At 36.7% G+C, this 19,608-nt stretch overlaps 4 protein-coding genes across 5 annotated transcripts; 2 read left to right on the top strand and 2 right to left on the bottom strand.

Moving 5' to 3' along the window:
• Positions 1-403: 403 nt before the first annotated feature.
• Positions 404-3,249, top strand: LOC120000918 (lysine histidine transporter 2). Its single transcript, XM_038849086.1, has 7 exons — positions 404-761; positions 1,337-1,720; positions 1,811-2,204; positions 2,305-2,410; positions 2,513-2,604; positions 2,688-2,756; positions 2,848-3,249. The coding sequence occupies exons 1-7, from the start codon at positions 586-588 to the stop codon at positions 2,944-2,946; spliced, it is 1,320 nt and encodes a 439-aa protein (XP_038705014.1). The 5' UTR covers positions 404-585; the 3' UTR covers positions 2,947-3,249.
• Positions 3,250-4,113: 864 nt separating this feature from the next.
• LOC120001071 (DNA polymerase alpha subunit B) lies at positions 4,114-10,137 on the top strand. 2 transcript variants are annotated; one of them, XR_005468716.1, is made up of 17 exons: positions 4,114-4,283; positions 4,376-4,451; positions 4,655-4,786; positions 5,207-5,567; positions 5,655-5,750; positions 6,086-6,162; positions 6,419-6,494; positions 6,588-6,764; positions 7,610-7,714; positions 7,807-7,902; positions 7,991-8,083; positions 8,239-8,277; positions 8,392-8,433; positions 9,009-9,139; positions 9,235-9,361; positions 9,520-9,916; positions 9,999-10,137. XR_005468716.1 is itself a non-coding variant. In XM_038849312.1 (16 exons), exons 1-16 carry the CDS (start codon positions 4,211-4,213, stop codon positions 9,676-9,678), a joined length of 1,860 nt encoding a protein of 619 aa, XP_038705240.1. In that variant the 5' UTR covers positions 4,114-4,210; the 3' UTR covers positions 9,679-10,045. The 2 variants fall into 2 exon arrangements, 1 of the variants encoding a protein (XP_038705240.1); XM_038849312.1 differs by having other exon boundaries at positions 9,520-10,045.
• LOC120001073 (TLC domain-containing protein At5g14285-like) lies at positions 9,973-11,195 on the bottom strand. Its single transcript, XM_038849313.1, has one exon. It carries the CDS (start codon positions 10,855-10,857, stop codon positions 10,105-10,107), a length of 753 nt encoding a protein of 250 aa, XP_038705241.1. The 5' UTR covers positions 10,858-11,195; the 3' UTR covers positions 9,973-10,104.
• Positions 11,196-12,120: 925 nt separating this feature from the next.
• On the bottom strand, positions 12,121-17,324 carry LOC119999266 (3-oxoacyl-[acyl-carrier-protein] reductase 4-like). The gene is made up of 11 exons (XM_038846742.1): positions 16,922-17,324; positions 16,069-16,211; positions 15,349-15,402; positions 14,760-14,840; positions 14,633-14,678; positions 14,460-14,554; positions 14,336-14,368; positions 13,516-13,650; positions 13,312-13,405; positions 12,862-12,944; positions 12,121-12,495 (listed from the first exon to the last, which is right to left on the bottom strand). The coding sequence occupies exons 1-11, from the start codon at positions 17,112-17,114 to the stop codon at positions 12,463-12,465; spliced, it is 990 nt and encodes a 329-aa protein (XP_038702670.1). The 5' UTR covers positions 17,115-17,324; the 3' UTR covers positions 12,121-12,462.
• Between the last annotated feature and the right edge of the window lie 2,284 nt (positions 17,325-19,608).

Genomic DNA, 19,608 nt, shown 5'->3' with positions numbered 1-19,608 from the left:
ATGGTTGACAGAGTATACGCTCTCGATCTATTCTAGAGTATACACCGTAAAATACGCTATTGTTTCCTAACTGTTTGGTAGGAGAGCGTGTGCTAGTAATTCCTGGTCCTACCAAACGCAACCTAAAAGAGAGTGAATTTTTTCACCATGTCCAAAAGCGGTAAGCGGTAAGCGGTAAGCGGTAAGCGGAGTCAGGAGACTCATTGAAGCCTAAGCATCTCACAGTACTAAATTACCAAAAACTACACCAATTAAGCATTCGATATACCCTACAAGTGTAGGGTTATTTTGGTCAAATCAAAATAGACAACTCAGTTATTTCTCAACGGATTTATTTCCAAGATCCGAAAAATTAGTTACAAAGGGAAAGATCAACCATAAGAATGACCAACTGTCAAACAATACTTCTTACCAAAAATCAGCCAAGCAAAACTTTTTGGGATTTTGATTATTTGATCCCCATTTTTGGAGATTTTCATGTAAATTTTTTTTTTCCCCTCATTTGGGATTTCTGTGGCTTGACTCTTGAGAGAAGAAACTACTCTCTCCAAATCATACTTAGTTTATAATTTGATCAGAGAAACCATGACAATAATTGATGAGAAACAGAGAGATGATGCAAGGCAGAAGGAGATTGATGATTGGCTTCCAATTACTGGTAATAGGAATGCAAAATGGTGGCACTCTGCTTTCCATAATGTCACTGCCATGGTTGGAGCAGGTGTTCTTGGTCTTCCTTTTGCAATGTCTGAGCTTGGATGGTATGTATGAACATGTATTTTGACATTTCAGTTTCTGGGTATTTGATTTTTAGTCTCTCTAAGCATGATTTTGTATGTGAAATTCAATTATAAGTTCTGTCTCTGTTTTTTAAAAAAAATAAATTAATGAGAAGCACAAGCCTAGATATTCTCTCATTTCAGTTTCCGGGTTCGAAGGAAACTTTTTTACATGTGAATTCTTCAGTTCAATTTTCATATTTCAGTTTCCATAACAGCTTTTTTAATTTTTGCAATAAGAACAGTAAAATATCATATTACTGTTTCAAAATCTCTGTATTATCCCAACAAATTGAGGTGGGCTACATGAATTCACACCAGAAAAAAAAAAATTCTCTAGTGGATTCATGTCATAAGTTTGACAAAGTTTTATACTAGCCGCTAACCTATCACAACCCTCTTCTTTTATCCGGGCTTGAGACCGGTTGTGGCAAGAACAGTCAGAATCAATAGGTTACCTAGAATAGTTTCTGAAGTTGACATCAGGGTTTTGAGAATCTAATTACTGTCAATATTACACAACATATGATCTTGTTTTGATGATTGAATTAATGTAGGGGTCCTGGTGTGACTATAATGGTTCTTTCATGGATCATCACCTTATACACTCTATGGCAAATGGTTGAAATGCACGAAATGGTACCCGGAAAGCGGTTTGATCGGTACCATGAACTAGGGCAACATGCATTTGGTGAGAAGCTAGGACTCTGGATTGTAGTTCCCCAGCAACTAGTTGTGGAAGTTGGTACAGACATTGTCTATATGGTTACTGGAGGAAAATCATTGAAGAAGGTTCATGAATTGCTCTGTGTCAATTGCAAACACATCAGGACTACCTACTGGATCATGATCTTTGCTTCGGTTCATTTCGTCCTCTCTCACATCCCCAACTTCAATTCTCTTGCCAGCGTTTCGCTGTCCGCTGCAGTAATGTCTGTGAGGTACAAATTTTGCTTTTTGCCTAACGCTCACTCGCTCTGATACCATGTGAAACACCGATTTTCCTAAAGAGAACTCGGATTCTTTTGCAGTTACTCAGTAATTGCTTGGGCAGCAACAATAGACAAGGGCATTGAACATGATGTGGACTATTCCTACAAGGCTTCAACTTCACAAGGAAAAGCATTTGCATTTCTAAGTGCATTAGGTGATGTAGCTTTTGCATATGCTGGCCACAATGTAGTGCTGGAGATTCAAGCCACAATTCCATCAACTCCTGAGCTTCCTTCCAAGAAACCAATGTGGAAAGGAGTGGTCTTTGCCTACATAATCGTCGCGTTGTGCTACTTCCCTGTTTCCATGATCGGATACTGGTTTTATGGTAACAGTGTCGATGACAACATCCTCATATCACTGGAGAAACCAGCTTGGCTTATTGCTGTGGCCAACTTGTTTGTTGTTGTCCATGTCATTGGCAGCTACCAGGTGCAGTACTTCATTAGCTTCTTCTATATGTCACTATTTGGTTTATAGACATTTTGAGCATAGTTTTCTTATCTAAAATGCTGGAGAGAAACAAATGCAGGTTTATGCAATGCCAGTGTTTGATATGCTAGAGACTTTCTTGGTGAAGAAATTGAAGTTCAGGCCTAGCTTCATCCTTCGATTCGTCGCTCGAAATCTGTATGTTGGTGGGTTCTCTTCACTTGTCCAATCTTTCTTAAGAATTCTGGCTGCTAACTAATTAACACAGCCAGTATCTAATCTTTTAATTGTTCTTTGATTAAATGTAGCATTCACAATGTTCGTCGGCATATGTTTCCCTTTCTTCGGAGGCCTTCTTGGATTCTTCGGAGGATTTGCCTTCGCCCCAACGACATACTTTGTAATTACTAGCCCCTTCTTGATCATCATCATCATCATCATTTCTCACTTAAAACAATCTGATTCCTTGAACTTCTTGTGCAGATTCCTTGCGTTATGTGGCTTATCCTATACAAACCCAGGAGGTTCAGTCTGTCTTGGATTATCAATTGGGTACGTTTCCTATGATTCCTTTCTCTCTTTCCCTACTCGTTCCGGACTAACCCGAATTGCTGCTACACATTTCATATGATATGAATTGCAGATCTGCATTGTGTTGGGTGTCTTGTTGATGGTTCTATCGCCCATTGGCGCACTTCGACAGATCATTATTCAAGCCAAGGATTTCGAGTTCTTCTCATAGACAATATCACAAACACCCTTTGAGCATTTTAGACAGATCATTATTCTAGCCAAGGATTACAAGTTCTTCTCATAGACATATCACAAACACCCTTTGAGTATGTTACCAGCTGTAGTTTTTTAAGTTAGATACTGCTCTGAAAAGATACTCAAAACCTATTCGATAGAATAATAGCTAGTTTGTTGGTGCAAGTTCTTGTGAAAATGTACGGGTTTTTTTCCTGTAAAAAGACCAGAATGCAAGAAGGGAAAATGTATGGTTTAGAGGTATACTTTACTTCTCTAGCTTTCATTACACCAAGATTAGTCAGTTTGATGGATTTCAACATTTCTTTTATTTTTCGATCTCGTATTTGAATTATAACCTCCAAAATTCAAATTTGTGAAATTTTTATTTTCAATCACTTGGATGATAGTCTAATGATGAATTTTTCCAAATCGTATGGACTCGGGAGATGTGAATCTAAAAAGGAGTAATACCCATGACTACGCATTGGATTTTAGCCCAATTTACAATGTATTTAAGTGGAAAACTCTTGTGCATGACCGAGTTTAAATTTATATCAAATGTTTTTCATTGCTTAATTCTCAGCTTGTCAAAAGGAAAAAATCAACAATAACAAGTAAAATAGGGGGCCACATTCGTCTTTTTCTTTTCCCCACAAATTTGTTTGACAATCAGAAAAGAAAAGGAAAACAAAAAAGAAAAAGAAAACCGCACGTGCGTTTACAAACATGAGTCGACCCCCTTATTCATGGGAAGCCTTTATTACAACAGGCCATACTGTAATATGCTTTTTTGACATTAAAAATTTTTATTTTTATTTTTAAAAATCATAAATATATAGTGTTCATCACAACGAACACAACGATATATTTTTTGTTAGAAACAAAAATCAAATTCAACATGAAAAAGACACGACAATTCTAAACCATCAGATATAAACTCAAAATATTCAATGTTTTGATCACGATTAATTTGATTTTTGTTTTAAACAAAAAATATACCATTGAATTCGTTATGAAAAATACTACATATTTATTTATGATTTTTAAAAATTAAAAAAAAAAATTACTATCTATAAAATGCATTACAGTGGGACCTGTTGTAATTTTATTAGAGCAGATCCCGGGCACCCCTTATTTATGGACCCAAAACAAGGTTTTCCCGCCAAGCCCCGCTATTTCCGCAAATCTATGCAACTCCTGTTCTGAACTAAACCCTAGCGAAGCGACGAAGAGAGGGAAAGATAGAGAAGAGGGCCATGGAAGCTGAAATCCAAGCAGAGTTCAACAAAAGCGGGTTCAGTCTGGAGGACGATGAAATCCTCAAGAAATGTATGCTATCTTCCCCTTTCTGCCCATGGATCTGTATCGTATTTTGCGAAATTTGACAGTTCAATGTCTTGTCGATCGTTTTTTTCTCTTAGGTCTTACTTTCTGCCTAAATTACAATCTCACGCCATCAGATCTCGTCTCAAGCTGGGAAGTTTACTATCTCAATAGGTAAATCCTTTTATTAGCACATTATTATCTCAAGTTTTAGGTTACTTAGAATTCAAAATAAAAATTAGATTCATTTCATTTTCTACGAAGCCAAACAGAAGTTTATGCATGAGCAAGGAAACTTGGACTCTGAAGATATATTTTTATTATTTCTTTTATGTAAATTTGAAATATCTAGTAGTTTGATTTCGATCTGGGAACAGGCAACTAAATGAACCAACGGTACAGAATTCTGAGATGGAGGGCTTTCTACTGTACTTGCAGAATGAACAGAGAGACGCAGTTATTAAAGAGGAACCGGGATTGCATATCTACTCAATTCATGATGTGGACATGTGAGCATTTGTTTTTTTTGTTTGCAATATTAACTTTTAAATTTGAGGATCTATTTACGTGACCTGATGCATTGCATATATATATATATATATTATATATCCTAAATATCTTTGTTTTCAAAGAAGTTGAGTGTTCCATCATTTGGACCTGTTAGCTCGGTTATGTGATTGTTAAACTAATTGTCTGTGCTAGCTACAGATGTTTGAAATGATAAATGAGGATAACGGTTCTCATCTATATTAATTTCTTGTTATATGCTGGACTATTGGACTATACAATGTTGTGTCTGTGTGTCTCAGTGGCTTATACTTGAGGAGCATATTTTAGATTGGTATATGCAAGAAGAAAAAAATAGATTTTGCAGAATAATTAAAATAATCCTGTACATTTTGATTTTTGTTTGAAACCTCTAAGTGCAGGATTTTGAACGAAGAAGATAAGACTGTTAACGAAGACATACCCGGCACACCAACAGAAAATTATCTTAGACCCCATTCAGAGCAATCTGATTCAATACAGAGAACAAATAGGAGTGGTTATTCTTCTGCAAAACCATCAAAACTTGTCACGCCTTTTGGACAACGGACAAATAAGTTCGTGGTAAAATTCAGCATTAATAACCTTCCCAATTCAGAGAATTACAATAGTGAGCATGAAAGTGAGGATGTTGAGGATGGTGTTATTAAGAGAATTCAACCTCGCAAGAAGTGTTCCTTGATAGTCCATGGGAATGCACCAGAACCTGGTTGCAGGTTCATGTATGACAGGATTGAAGACAGGGTTTGTGATGTTTCCTTAGCGTATTTGGTTTAGTCATTCAGCTCCATTTATAGTTTGGCCTAAGGTTTCTCTTTTTGGTTCATCTAGTTCAATGCTCTTGAAAACCGTCTTGAAAAGCACGCAATTGCTATTGCTTCTTCTGGTCTATATGAGGAGCTGATGGACCCAACAATTGCTTCACAGGTAATTTGGTTTCTGTTCACTGCATACTAAGCTCTCTCAGGCATTAATTAATTATCTTCTTCGAACTACTCTCAAGTCTTGCAGCAATGCCAGCATGTCCCCTGACTTGTCCTTATTCTTACAACCTTTTATGCTCTTTATAATTATGGTATTAGAGATCATATCATAATAGCAACCATACAAATACATGATCTGCACATTTCGGGTCTCATATCTTTTCCTCCGGCCTGTGATGACTGATGCTTATCTTTTTCCTTGTTACTCACAACATTTCCCATCTCACTAATGTATATTTAAGAACTATTATTGTATCTGATGGAAGCTAATTGTTTCAGAGAAATTTATTTGCTGTTGGAATGATCTGTTGTGATGGAGGTCTTTTGAATGAGAAATCAGTCTTGTTGCAAAGCAGGTACGAATTCCTGGATTTAAATCCCATGCTTGTCCAGCATCTTTCCCTCCATCTCGCTTGCATTTAGCTCAAAGAGTGGACATGGTTTATCAAATTAAAATTTTGCTTATATAACAATTGACACCAGATGATATGAGTTTTCTTTTTGGACCTGCTCCTGATAGGCCCTGCTATTTGCAAGATCCAACTATTTCAGTGCTTGATATCTTTTCAGTTTTCTGTTATATGTGTATTGAGTCATCAAATAATATGCCAGTGTCAAGCATTCTGGAGGGCAACGTGTTCGTCTAGACTTACATAAGTTGAGCCATTTCTCCATTTTTCCAGGCCAGGTAAAAAAAAAATTCATAAGATTATTTCTCTTGAGATATATTATGGTAATTGAGGTTAGTTCTGGTCTCTGAATGACTGAAAAATGTTAAAAGATTTTAGGCATTGATGGTCATAATCCCAGTGGACACTGTTTAATTGCATCAAAGCTGGTAGATTGTATCCCTTTGTCTATAACAACTGATGTGAATCTACATCCTGCAAAGAAGCAAGCTTTGGATCAGGATGCTCAGTCAACTGATCTTTCCTGCAAGCAGCCAGAGATTTCAGTGGTGTGTAATCTTCTTTTACCCAATTCATAGATACTAGAATGATAATTTAATTGTGCAAAGAATCTATACTATCTCAGGTATCTTTTCCTTGTAGATTACTAACTCCGAAATATATGTAAACGTGCATACAAACTCGTATATGTGGATGTCCATGAAGTCTCTGCGTCTCCCATGTGTTACCCATACAATATCTGTGGATTTCTTGCCTATGTCTCAGACACTCTTAGATTCTTTAATATGAAGGAAGGAATCATTTTATTGTTGGATACCTGGGGTATACTTGATGAGACCCAAACAAAATTTGATGCACAACACATAGTAAAAGAAAAGGGGTGTTAGAATCATTCCATTTTTCTGTTTTTATTGTAATCTAATGATATATGTAAAGGTTTTCTTCTTTTTTTTTGTTTTTTTTTTCCTTTCTAAATGCTGAATGTATTTATTAGAATAGGGCACAAGGGGGTGCTAGCCAAATACATCAAGATGAGGTAAGATTGACTTCCTATAGGAAGTTACAATCAACAGAAAGCCAAAACTTAAAAAGAGTATGAACTGTACATCATAGTTTTTTGTATGTTTGATTCACCCTCGTATAAAACTCCACTGCTTTTGTTTCCTTCCTTCCAAATCGGCCAGCAGTTAGCAAAGCCATGTACATAATTAAATGAGAGAAAACTGAGGCTTTTGACTTGCAGCTTGAAATGGATTAAACTGATAATAATGCTTGTCTGACAATAAAGTAGAACTTTACTGATTACTTCCACTACCAAGTCATCCGAGTAGCAATGTTTGTTGCTTATAATTTCATTTCCTGTTGGCACTTCTAATGATGCATGTCTCAACAGATAATTGCATCCGGCCCTTTTACCACAGTTGACAACTTGTATTTCGAGCCTTTAACGGAGCTGCTAGCATATGCAAGCAGAAAGCTGCCACAATTGCTCATATTGGTGAACCTGCTAGTTCCTGATTAAGAAATTATTTGTAGTATTTGGTGTATAATTTACTGATTAGGAAGTTTCATGCCATTGATTTTTCTCAGCTGGGACCATTTGTGGATTCTGAACATCCAGAGATCAAGAAAGGAACTACTGACAGGACCTTTGATGAAATATTTCAGCTGGAAATTCTGAGAAGGGTATCTACATATTAACTCTGCTGCTGGATTTGGGAAATAATAATGTCTCTGTCTGCGGAGTATCCCATTTTATCTTTTTAATTTTCAGTTGCAAGACCACGTGGAATACATGGGCTCTGATATTCACGTAATTCTTGTGCCATCCACAAGGGATGCTCATCATGACTTTGTTTTTCCACAGGTGATTTTATCTTTTGGACTAATCAATGTGCATAAGTTGCTTATGGTTCAAAAATATACATTCTTGGAACTGTACTTTTGCTCTTTAAAAAAAATTTCCAAAGTCCAATTTTTTTTATGTGCTTGCTATATTGAGTTTATAGTATGGTTGTGCAGCCCGCTTTTGATATTCATCCACCAGATCTCAAACACCAGGTACAAGGATTTAAATGGTACAAGAAGTTAAAATTTTCATAACTAGATCGTAGTTTCTTGTGATATTAACTCTGTCGTCAAACGTCAAGTAACTTACATGTTCTTTTACCTCAGCTAACCTGTCTCACAAATCCAAGCAAATTCGAGGCAAATCAGGTAAATTACCATCATCATTTTCCGCTAATTTTCATGCTATTTATCTCTTGCATGTGTAAATTAACAGCATCATTTCATTTGTACATTATCATTGCATCAGAGGTGAACATCTTGATTTTTTTTTCCCTGTTTGACGAATGAATTCGTTTACAATTAAGTAGTCTCAAACCGTGTAAATAACTCAAACAAAATGCAAAAAGAAATAGCTCCACTCAATTATCGTCTGAAAGATTGGACTGAAGCCATTCTAATGCATTTCAAATTTAATGTTATGGTTGAGACTAGATTAAGTTAGGTTAATTGCTGATATTAAATGGATCTTTGGCAAAGACAAACTTATTGCCTTCTAATTCAATTTGGACTTCACGTCTTCACGCCGTAGACAGTCAAGTGAAATCCATACCTAATGTGTTCTGCTTCCACCATGCATCTGGTGTATTCCTCGGATTTTTCGCTTTTTGTGTTAATCGTCAACTACATATCAGACATCTGAAATTGCTATAGGTCTTTTGGCATTGCATTCATGCAGGCATAGAATTGATGTGACCATACAGTACTAACAATTTGCGTCTCAGGTCAAGGTAGCATGCTGTACCACAGATATCCTTAAACACCTCAGTGGAGAGGAGATGTCACGAACTACATCAGATGGTGCTCCCAGCGATCGCATGAGCAGACTTGCAAGCCACATTCTTAGCCAGTGCAGGTTGAGAAGTCGTTCATCGATACTTCAGTAATTCCTAATGATCAGAAATGTTTTCAAGTATTTTACATATCCATTAACCCCTGTTTTTGGAACAGCTTCTATCCATTATATCCTCCAGCGGAAGAAGTCCCCATGGATTTTTCACTAGCACCAGAAGCGCTGAATATTGGTTCAGTTCCAGATATCCTCATACTTCCTTCCGATATGAAGTTCTTCTTAAAGGTAACAATCTATACGAAGTATTACTTCCAGTATCGTCTATCTTCACCACAACCTCATTTATACTATCAATGTCAAAGTTAAAAAAGTAATAGCAGTCTTTCCGAAAGAACGGATTTCAAGTCCAGTGCAATCCTTAATGTACTCTCTGGATGATGCAGGTCTTGTCCCTAGGACAAACAAGTGAAGTGGAAGGGCAAATGAAGTGTTTGTGTGTCAATCCAGGGAGACTTGCTAAGGGAGAAGGGGGAGGCACCTTTGTAGAGCTGAACTACCATGGGAGTCCTGACATGATGAATGCTTCCATTATAAGCATATAAATCCTGCATGGAAAACTACCCTAATAGCTTGAAATGCATCTAAAATGGTGTGGGAGTTGACCTGCAACATGTAGGAGGAAGACTGACTCCGAAAGGGGAAACGGAATTCATGGGATTGCTCCGATCAGAGAATTCCATGGCGGTCAGTACAAGATTAATCCATTAAAGAAGGGTTCAAGCAAATTGACAAATCCATCACCCATACGCCTCTGCCTCTCTAATTTATAGTTTCCACATGGTAATTTTGAAAATTGTTTGTGATATCGTGTCGAAAACATGTATTTAAGAACAGACTGAAAGATCAGGATTTTCATATGCAGCATAAACTTGGTGAATCATCAAATAGGTGGCATTTACCGGTGACAAATTCAGACAATCTTATAGTTCAAACTTCAAACCAGCAAGGCAACAAGAGAGTACAAATTTCTACCTCATTCTCTTTTCTGCTTTATTAATCATCTGTTTATGCCAATCTACCCAATGATTAAAGACCCAGAATATACTAACCAAAATTGCAATAACAATCACTACCATCCAAGAAATCCAAGCCCAGCTAGGAATTGCAGTACCAGCAACCCCACCAGCATAAAACATACCCATCCTGGACACAAATATAGGCCCAAGAATCCCTCTAACGATTGAATAGAAGACATAGAAACAAGGAGACAGAACCTCATACAACCTATTAGCGGCAGGTACATCATGTCTTCTGAACCTAGAGAGGCTCCACACGTTGTGGCAAGCACTGGTGACTTCAGCAAGGACAAGAAGTACAAGAAGAGAGACAGCTCCATGACGAACCATGTAATGACAAGTGGCGAATACATAAAGTGTTGCTACATGGTGGAGAATGAAGAGAATTTCATGAGGGGAGAAAACTATGTAATGCAAAAGGTCCATCACAAAGTAAGCCATGCTGAACTCAAGGACTGTGTTTTGGAGGGTGGAGTTTGGAGAAGCAAAAGAGAGTTGGGATTGGTTTTGGGTGAGAATTAGTGCACCAATAGACATGATCACAGCAGGAGTTCCATGAAAAAGAGAGAGGAAGCAACTTGAAGCTTCTGCACGCTCCTTTGAAGCCCAGTTGCGGAAAATTACAAAGTAAGCAAAGATATATATGAAGAAAAACATCATGAAGAAGGTTGGGAAAGTTGGGCTGAAAAGAAGTTGAGTTTCCATGAAAGTTGTATCTGCAACTGCAAGAACAAGAAGAGATGATGATGGTGATGGTGATGGTGATGAAGCAAAGGTTCACAGGTTTTGGATGTCAAAAAGGTATCAAAAAGTAAGAAGCCCACCAGAGCAGTGATGATTATATAAAAATCACACAGAGTCACAGAGAGAGAGAGAGAGAGAGAGAGAGAGAGAGAATTAGGTGTTAAGAATGATTGATTTTCGAACAGGAGTTGGAATAGATATTTGGGTTTCTGATTATTGGATTCGATTCAAGAGAAATTTTGTGTTGCTGCTAATGAAGGAATATAAAGTACAGGTTCTGCCTTTTTTGTCGGTACAAGTAAAGTGAAACTCACACGCTTGCATTTCGAAGTCATTTTCTTTCACACACACACGTCTCACTTTTTTATCCTCAAGTTTGGATATTCGGATATTTCCATGTTCAATGATCTCTCTCTCACACTCATCCTCCCATCTTCCACCTTGTTTTCCCTATCTCATTTGAGTATGGAACACAACTTTCCATGTTTACCTCAAATGATCCACTTCTGATATATGACTCATCAGATATCGTAAGAGACTGATAAAGCTAATTAACTAAATAAAATTATTAAAGAATATAATACCTAAAAAGTAATTATATTCATATTGAAAATTCAAAATTGTATAAAAAAAATAGCTTTTGTGAAACCAAAATATATATTATTAAGCTTTTTTAAAAAAAAATAAAGATGCATTATTATTTATTAAGCTTTACTACAAATATCTTAATATGTTATAAGAAAAATGAAATAATAAATTAGATTTGCCAATAAAAAACCAAAAGTAATCATAAGTAGAGTAGAATCAGTTGATTCCATATTTGGATCTATTAAAATAATATCTAAAAGACATAATGAAAATGAACAGAATAACAATTTTTCGCGAATATAATCATTGGGAACTCTTACACTATTCGCATTCCATTGTATCTTCAAACTTCAAAGTATATTTATGAATCATACCATAACCATAAGTGTCTGCTCTTCCTTGGACTTCCGTACACTGATGAAGGGCCGCCATTGCCTGTAGACTAAACACACAAAACAAATGCACAGCACAAAAATGTACCAGATTAAACGCAATTAATCTACCTGTGTATGTATAGATTGTAGTTTATGCACTTTCAGCGCAACTATTATTTAAGTAGCTGAGATGGGAGGATGCCAGGCAAAAAACTAAAAATAACAAAAAAAAATTGCCGCTATCATTCTTCAGTCACCTTTCTAGCAAATGTGAAGACCCACTGGTGCAATTTTAGATTAAGAATTAGAAACTAGTTCTCAGTGCACAGCCTTGCACCGTAGCGGGACACGGTACACCGTAAAAGAGTTTGATTGCAGGAACCTCATTCCTATAATGTCAAAAACCCAGTCTGAAAAAACTGTTATACAGTCCCTGTTTGGATTCACAAACGAGTGCGGTAAAGTTCTACAAAATACTCTACTTCATTATTAGTCAAAACTGACGTAAGGAGAACCTCCACTGATCTAGTAATCCCCCACCAGAACTGTATTCCACAAGCTAGAACGGTCTCCTGCACTTGACCGGGCAGGTTGCATTGCTGGCTCACATGACCATTCCTCCATCAATGGTGAGGACCTACGAGATAAAAATTACCTAAATGAGCAGCCATGTAATTGACGATGAAGAGAATCAAAAAGAGGTAGAAGGTAGTAACGGGTGGTTGCTTATGTCATGCCAATGCAAAAAAAAATGTTGTGGATAATATTATCAATACCGATGGTACTGCAAAAGCAGTTTCATTGGGTATGCCAAAGGCCACACACAGGTAAGAGGGGAAAGAAATCACATTAAGGTGGTTGGGGAGAGGCTCCATTGCTCAGTTTCATTTTTAGCCATAGGATACCATCCATCAGGATCATGGCTTCTCAAGACATGGCCAATCAATACTGCTCACTGATCAAAACCGACAACAAAAACAATGAAGTGAAATGGGTTCTAGACCTGTCCAGTAATGTAATTGGCGGCCGGATTCAGAGCCAGGAATTCCACCAGTCCAGCAACTTCTTCCGGTTGGCCATACCTTCCTGCATATATATAAAAATCAATAGTCCTGTCAATGTGGACACTGATCTTGGACGATAATCGTTCCCATACTCTCTTAATACTTATGTCGCGTAAATCAACTTCAGGAAGAACAATGAATACATTGAAGAGAGAGCGAGACGGAGGCAGAGATAGACACACAGATATCACAACTTAAACAAATTGCAAGCCTAACAGCATGTGTTCAGAAACAGAGATGAAATTTTGAAGTGCCTTCAACACAATACTTCTACGACCAGCTAAGTTCTGATGCCTTGAGGAAATTGGAAAAGAAATAAAATAAAGGTAAGGATCAATCAAATTAGAGTTTATTAGAAGACATTTCTATCTTATATGATCATTTCTCACCTAACGGGATTGTTTCCAATATTTTTTTCTCAATATCTTCTCCAAGCTTAGCAGTCATGTCAGATGCAATAAATCCAGGGGCAACAGCATTGACCTGCAAGAATATATTCATTAGGACCAACTATCATAGTGGTTGGTTGCATGGAGCTTCAAATGCATGCTTTTACTGGTTGGGGAAAAAAAGATAAATACCGACATACTCACATTAATGTTTCTACTGGCATACTCCTTTGCAACTGTCTTTGTCAAGCCAATAACTCCTGCTTTCGCAGCACTGTAGTTGGCTTGTCCAGCGTTGCCTACCAGACCCACAACTGAGGCTATGTTGATTATCTTTCCCTGCAAAATTAGAAGTTTGAACAAGATAGGAATTCTTCATCATCATCAAAGCCATTGTCCCAAATGGTTTGAGATCGGCTAATCGAATCCATATTAAAATTCAATTGCAATAGACTACATGGATTCTCTTTCGCTATATGACAGTAAATCATATTGAGAAAATACACAAAATCATAATGAGAAAATACACATGGAACAAAATCGAGAATCTTCCCTGAAGCGCTTACATATCTGTCTTAAGTTTTGTTCTGTTATTTACAAATTATTAGGTAATTGAAGCTAATTATTCAATTGCAAATTTGCAATCATGTCAAACGTGCAATTGCAAGGAATTAAAGGCCACAGCCGAGAGAATATGGACAAATTAGAGGGTTAGCCAAGTTTCTTTGGACAAGAGTTTGTTTTAAACAATTTAAACTAATGACTTTAAACAAAATGATTTTTACAATATTTCAAGTTAAACCATCCAAGTTAACCCTATATATATCAGAATATATCTCTAGCATAAGACAAAAAAGACTCCTAATTGAAATTGAAATGATATATTTTATGACGAAAGTAAACGGCCAATGCTTAGGCACATTTAAGGCAAGTTCAATTGCTTGCTTTTGATTGATTTAAGTTCCGTACAGCCAAATTGACAAACAAGTTCATAAGAAAACTGAATAAGCCATCCATATATTACCTTTCTCTTCTTCATCATGATCTTGGCAGCTGCCTGCAAGAAGTAACCTATATCAGCATAAATCATTAATAAAATCAGTCCAGCATCCACTGATGTTAATAGACAGAATTTGAAGGGCATAAACCTGTGTACAGAGGAATACGCCAGTGAGATTCAGATCAATAACTTCCTGCCACTGAGATTTCTTCATTCTCATCAACAAAGTATCCCGAGTGATTCCTGTGACCATGATATATCAGTCAGTAAAATAATACAAATCATGATATAGTAGTGACTCAGAGAGCGAGTTTAAAAAACCTGCATTGTTCACCAATATATCAATGGTTCCCCAAGTATCAACAGCCTGCAAATGAGAGACGACAAGTTTTTTAACAAGTAAACTGAAAATAGATTAACTCAAGCAGCGAAGTAAATATTTGCTCACAGCTTTTATCATTGCTTCTACATCAGCTTCTTTAGAAACATCTCCCCCAAAAGGAAGAGCCAGACCACCAGATGCTTCAATCTGCAAGACATAAAATGTAACTCATCAATTTGATGATGCTGCATATTTTAGCAACATATTTACTAACTTGTGTACATGACAGATGATGAAAGGTAGTTAAAGGGATAAAACTAAGAAAACTTTTACTAACAAGTGAAAAGCATGGTGCAAATGAACAGCAACTAAGATAACACTCACGGTGCAAACCATTTTTCTCAATAGTCTGAATCATAGGTAATAAGTTCATAAACAATTCACTGGAACGCATTTCAGGAATAAAAATTGAAATAAAGAAATCATATGTGGTTTACTAGCTTCAGCTTGCAATAAATGAACCACATCATATGGCCAATCTGGCAAATTTATATCATGAAACTTTTTCAAAAAAAGTCAGTGAGTATCTTCTATTTAGTGGGAAGTGTAAAGGCACTAGTACTTTCATGTTAATAGCCTAACCAGAGAAAAATGTCGTGGGTAAAAAAGCATCCATGAAGGTATAAAGGTTTCTGCAGATTCAAGAGACTATTACCTCTTTGGAAACTTCCTCAGCCTCCTTGGATGACCTAGCATAATTTACTAAAACCTGAGATATTGACAGATATCCACAAATGCATCAATTTCAGAATACAAATTTACCTCAACCAACAGAAGGACTAAAATATGGAGTTATAAACATGCCGTACAATATAAATGCATGGGAAGTATGACAGGACTTCAGGAAAGTACTAGAAGAAACCTAGTAAATTAAGATCATGAATACACGCAGTTAGAGAATTCAACCAAAGCATTCTTTGTGCTAGACACTTCTCAGTCCAAGAACCCGAATTTGCATCATCCTAATCCAAAGATTCAGCCTCTTTTCAAGAAAAAACAACAACAAATCATTTGTAAATAACAGTGTGTACCACAGAATGCAGATTTGCGCCTGTGTGGTTACTTGCCTAATGAAAGGAAATAAATGCTACCCTTCTGTACTAAACACTCCAGCAACTCTTTTTACAAGTAAAGCAATTATTCAATTGTATGCATATAGGCATGCAAATATGTTTGCTGTAGCAGTTATATAATCCCCATTATGTATGATAATCACTTTTGTTGCAAAAAAAAACTAACAAAACAAAAGAACATGGATAAATTATTTACATGCCCAAATTTGAACCCTGTTTCTTTTCCCCACTTTTTCCATTTCAAAATTTTGAAATATTTTGGATTAGTCTCAAAATAAATGCATCCACAACAACTGACTAACCTTACAACCAGCTTTCCCCAAAGACAATGCAACTGCTCTACCAATACCTCTAGATGCTCCAGTCACTATGACTACAGGTGCTTCAACATTTTTAACCGCCTCTGTGCTTGCGTGTTCAACAGTGGCGACCTGAGCTCTTGCACCTGTATGGGCAAGACCAATTAAAATTTTCCACTTCTTTAAAGATAGTATCATAGGAATGATGCATGTAAACCCATCACTTGACAAAATTATCAGGAGCTATGAAATCATTTCAAATTCCGACATACAATCAAGAATTTGCCAAAGCTGCATACAACCAAGAAATAAAACATAAACTAATTTAGTTATAGACTTATAAGCATGTCAATAATATATGCAGCAACACATTATCAACATAACCTAGAAAACATAAATAAGTAATGGCAACCACAAGCAGCTTGTCCCTCCAAAAGGGAAAATGATGACGTATCACTGTCATGGCATGAATCTCAACCTCAATCGAGTAAATTAAACAGAAACCAGCGCCTGGAAGTAATCTCCACCATTCTTTAGATAATTTTCATAGTAAAAACTCTACAATCTCTTGGTTAATTCATCTTGTGTATACACTGCATTTTATTAAATTAATTCTTTCACTTTTACTAGCCTGAAAATTTTCCCAGGCTGCCGCTCAAATCCAAACGAATTTAGTGCCAACTTCGGCCTCAATCTGCGTTTGAACATTACAACTGTGAAAGTACTTGTCACACTTTGCTTAGCTAACACCAATGCAAATGCAATTCTCAATTTCAAAAGCAAGCTAAGTATTCCATCAGTGCCGAAATCCGTCGAAATAACCAATAAAACACATTAAGAGCACAGAAATCGCTACCAGAAGTAGAAAACAAGCTCCTCGATCTGCACTGGAGCTCAATCCGAGGCCAGACCTGACCCGATCGGATGCCAGTAGACACGGGAGACCACTGACCTAACTGAACGATACGCCGGTCACCGGAACCCCATGATTTGGCGGAGGTTGCGACCGATTTGAAAGCAACAACATTCGATCCAGCAACGGCGGCCATTAGAGTCCCGGCGAGTCTCCTCGCAGAGATAATGGAAGAAGGATAGAGAGTAGAAGCCAGAAATGAAGTGGAGAAATAAAAGCTTTCGTTTGTTTTTTTATAAAGCGACGAATGAAGTTTTTCTTTGGAAGCTCCGGAGACGGTTAACAGTGGCGATGTAAACGAAGTTTGTGTGTCATCTTGTGAAAGGCTTTTTTTTCGCACTTCGCGTATACTGGTGCTTGTTTACCGAAAGGGGCTGGGCCGTTTTTCAGCTTTAAGGCTCGGTTTAAACAGCGGTTGCGTTGCATTGATTTTTAACATCTTTAAAGTTTTTAACGGAGAAACATGTTTACGTTGAAATTGAATTTTGGGCATGTACAAGTCTAGCTCAATCGATTATTAATCGAGTCATTCCTCATTGATAATTAACTGTGTAATAAAAATTGTGTAATAGTGTTGGAGTTAATATTAAAAATCAATGTAATCGCTTTACGGGCGTTCATGGGAGTTTATTGGAATTGCGAAATCAAAGCAGACGCACATTTAGGTTGTTCTGATCAACTGCCTTGATTGTGACTTCAAAGTTCAAATGATGCCGTTGCGTGTTTTATTTTTTAATTTTTTTTCCTAATGGATAATCTGAACTTGCATGCATAGAGGGCAAGCCCAATGTATCAACTCTTCTCGTAACAAGAGGCCCAACAAAATACTCTATTTTTGTCTTGGCATGGACACGGGCGGACCCAAATGGTTTGGTGAGTGAGGTCAAATTTATAAGTAGTAACTATTGGCTTTGTTTGGTGAGGCGGTCCACATAACGGTATCATTAGGAGTCTCGCCTCTCCAAATGACCCATATAAACTGGGTGGTACCACTAAGGGTGAACATGGATCGGGTATAGGGAAAAACCTCATCCGACCCGCATAAGGTCGGATGAGGTTTACTTCAACCCTTAACCAACATCATTTAACGATGGGATGGGATGGGATGGGTTGGATTGGGTCGGGTTACATGTTATTAAGTTTAAAATTTTCTCTAAAATTATCCACCTAAATCATTATGGTGTAATTAAATACTCAAGTCTCATATTAAGTGGGTTGGACACTTGAGCCATTAGATACTCAAGCCTCCTATTAATAAACTAATAGATAGAGTAATAGTCTAATGGGTGTTAATATATTAATGGGTATTGTCTATACAAGTATAAAACAATATTATATAATAAAATGAGGTTAAGTCGGGTTAATATGGGTCGGGTTAATGTAGATACCTCATCTAACATGCATAAGGTCGGGTTACCCTTTAACAAATCCTTATCCAACCCTCAACTAAACGGGAAGGGGTCGGGTTAACCGGGTAGGGTAGGGTCATATGCGGGTTTTGCACAGCCCTAGGTACCACCCAGCAAAACAAGGTCCTTAAGTTTAAATTTTTAACTTTTAGTGGGGTTAGAATGTTAAAAAAAAAAATCTTCTTATTTTCTATTGGCTTAAATAAAGTCATTGGTCTGACGTGGACTCCTAAACCTTGCTATCCCTAATCCGATTGGCGAATTAACAAGCGGGATGACCTGGACTTGATCTTTTTTCTTTTCTTTTTTTAACTTTTTGACAACCTTGATGATCCCCTGCAACAGCTTTACTGCGCTCCATATCACAGCCATCCATTCTTATCAAACAGTCTCGCAAAATGCCACATCATCAAATGGTTTAAAACATGAAAATCGTCAATTCGGCATCATATTTATTTCCAATTCTTCAATGTGTTTTAAATATACCAAAATTATATTACTCAGGTGATTGGTATGCAATATAATCTATTTAACCGACTGAACAGCACAAAGATAAAATGATAGGAGTAACAAAAATTATGTTATTTTAATGGTTAAGGGCTTATGATTTTCTACTCGAGTGCTCATGTTCTAGTTTCACTAATAGAATTTTTAACATGTTTTCCAACTCATACCAGAAATATCCCATATCGAAAAATTGGAAGAATTTTACAACTACCATTTGAGTTTTTTTTTTTTTTGAGATTTCGAGTATTAGTTAAATTTTTATTTTTATTTATCTATAAACTAAAAGGTTAATTTTAACTTTATTTAAAAAATGTTTAAAACCGATTTAACACCAATTCAATATCAATAAAACCAGTTGGTTCAACTGATTTTTTACGCCACAATTCAACTTGATATTGTAATTTAAATCGTACCAGTGAGGGATCCGATAACATGTTGAACCATGATATATCGGCCAATATTTAAAATATTTCTTCGAATTTGAAAACTTTATTTGTTGAGATTCACGAGAACCCCATTTAGATGCGGCATAATTAAGACCCATAGATCTATAATTAAGACCCATAGATCTAGAGTGCTAATAGCTTCAATCATCAACTTATCATGTTCCTTTTAAGTTTTTTCCATTACCAACTAATTAAAATTACAACATTCCCTGTATCTTTTCGTAAGTGGATACAACTATTCATAACCTTGTTGTTACATAGGATATAT

The sequence above is a fragment of the Tripterygium wilfordii genome, chromosome 6, assembly GCF_013401445.1.
Source record: "Tripterygium wilfordii isolate XIE 37 chromosome 6, ASM1340144v1, whole genome shotgun sequence".
Classification (NCBI taxonomy): Eukaryota; Viridiplantae; Streptophyta; class Magnoliopsida; order Celastrales; family Celastraceae; genus Tripterygium; species Tripterygium wilfordii.
Note: the sequence above shows the minus strand (reverse complement) of the source record. Positions and strands in the feature narration are given on the sequence as shown.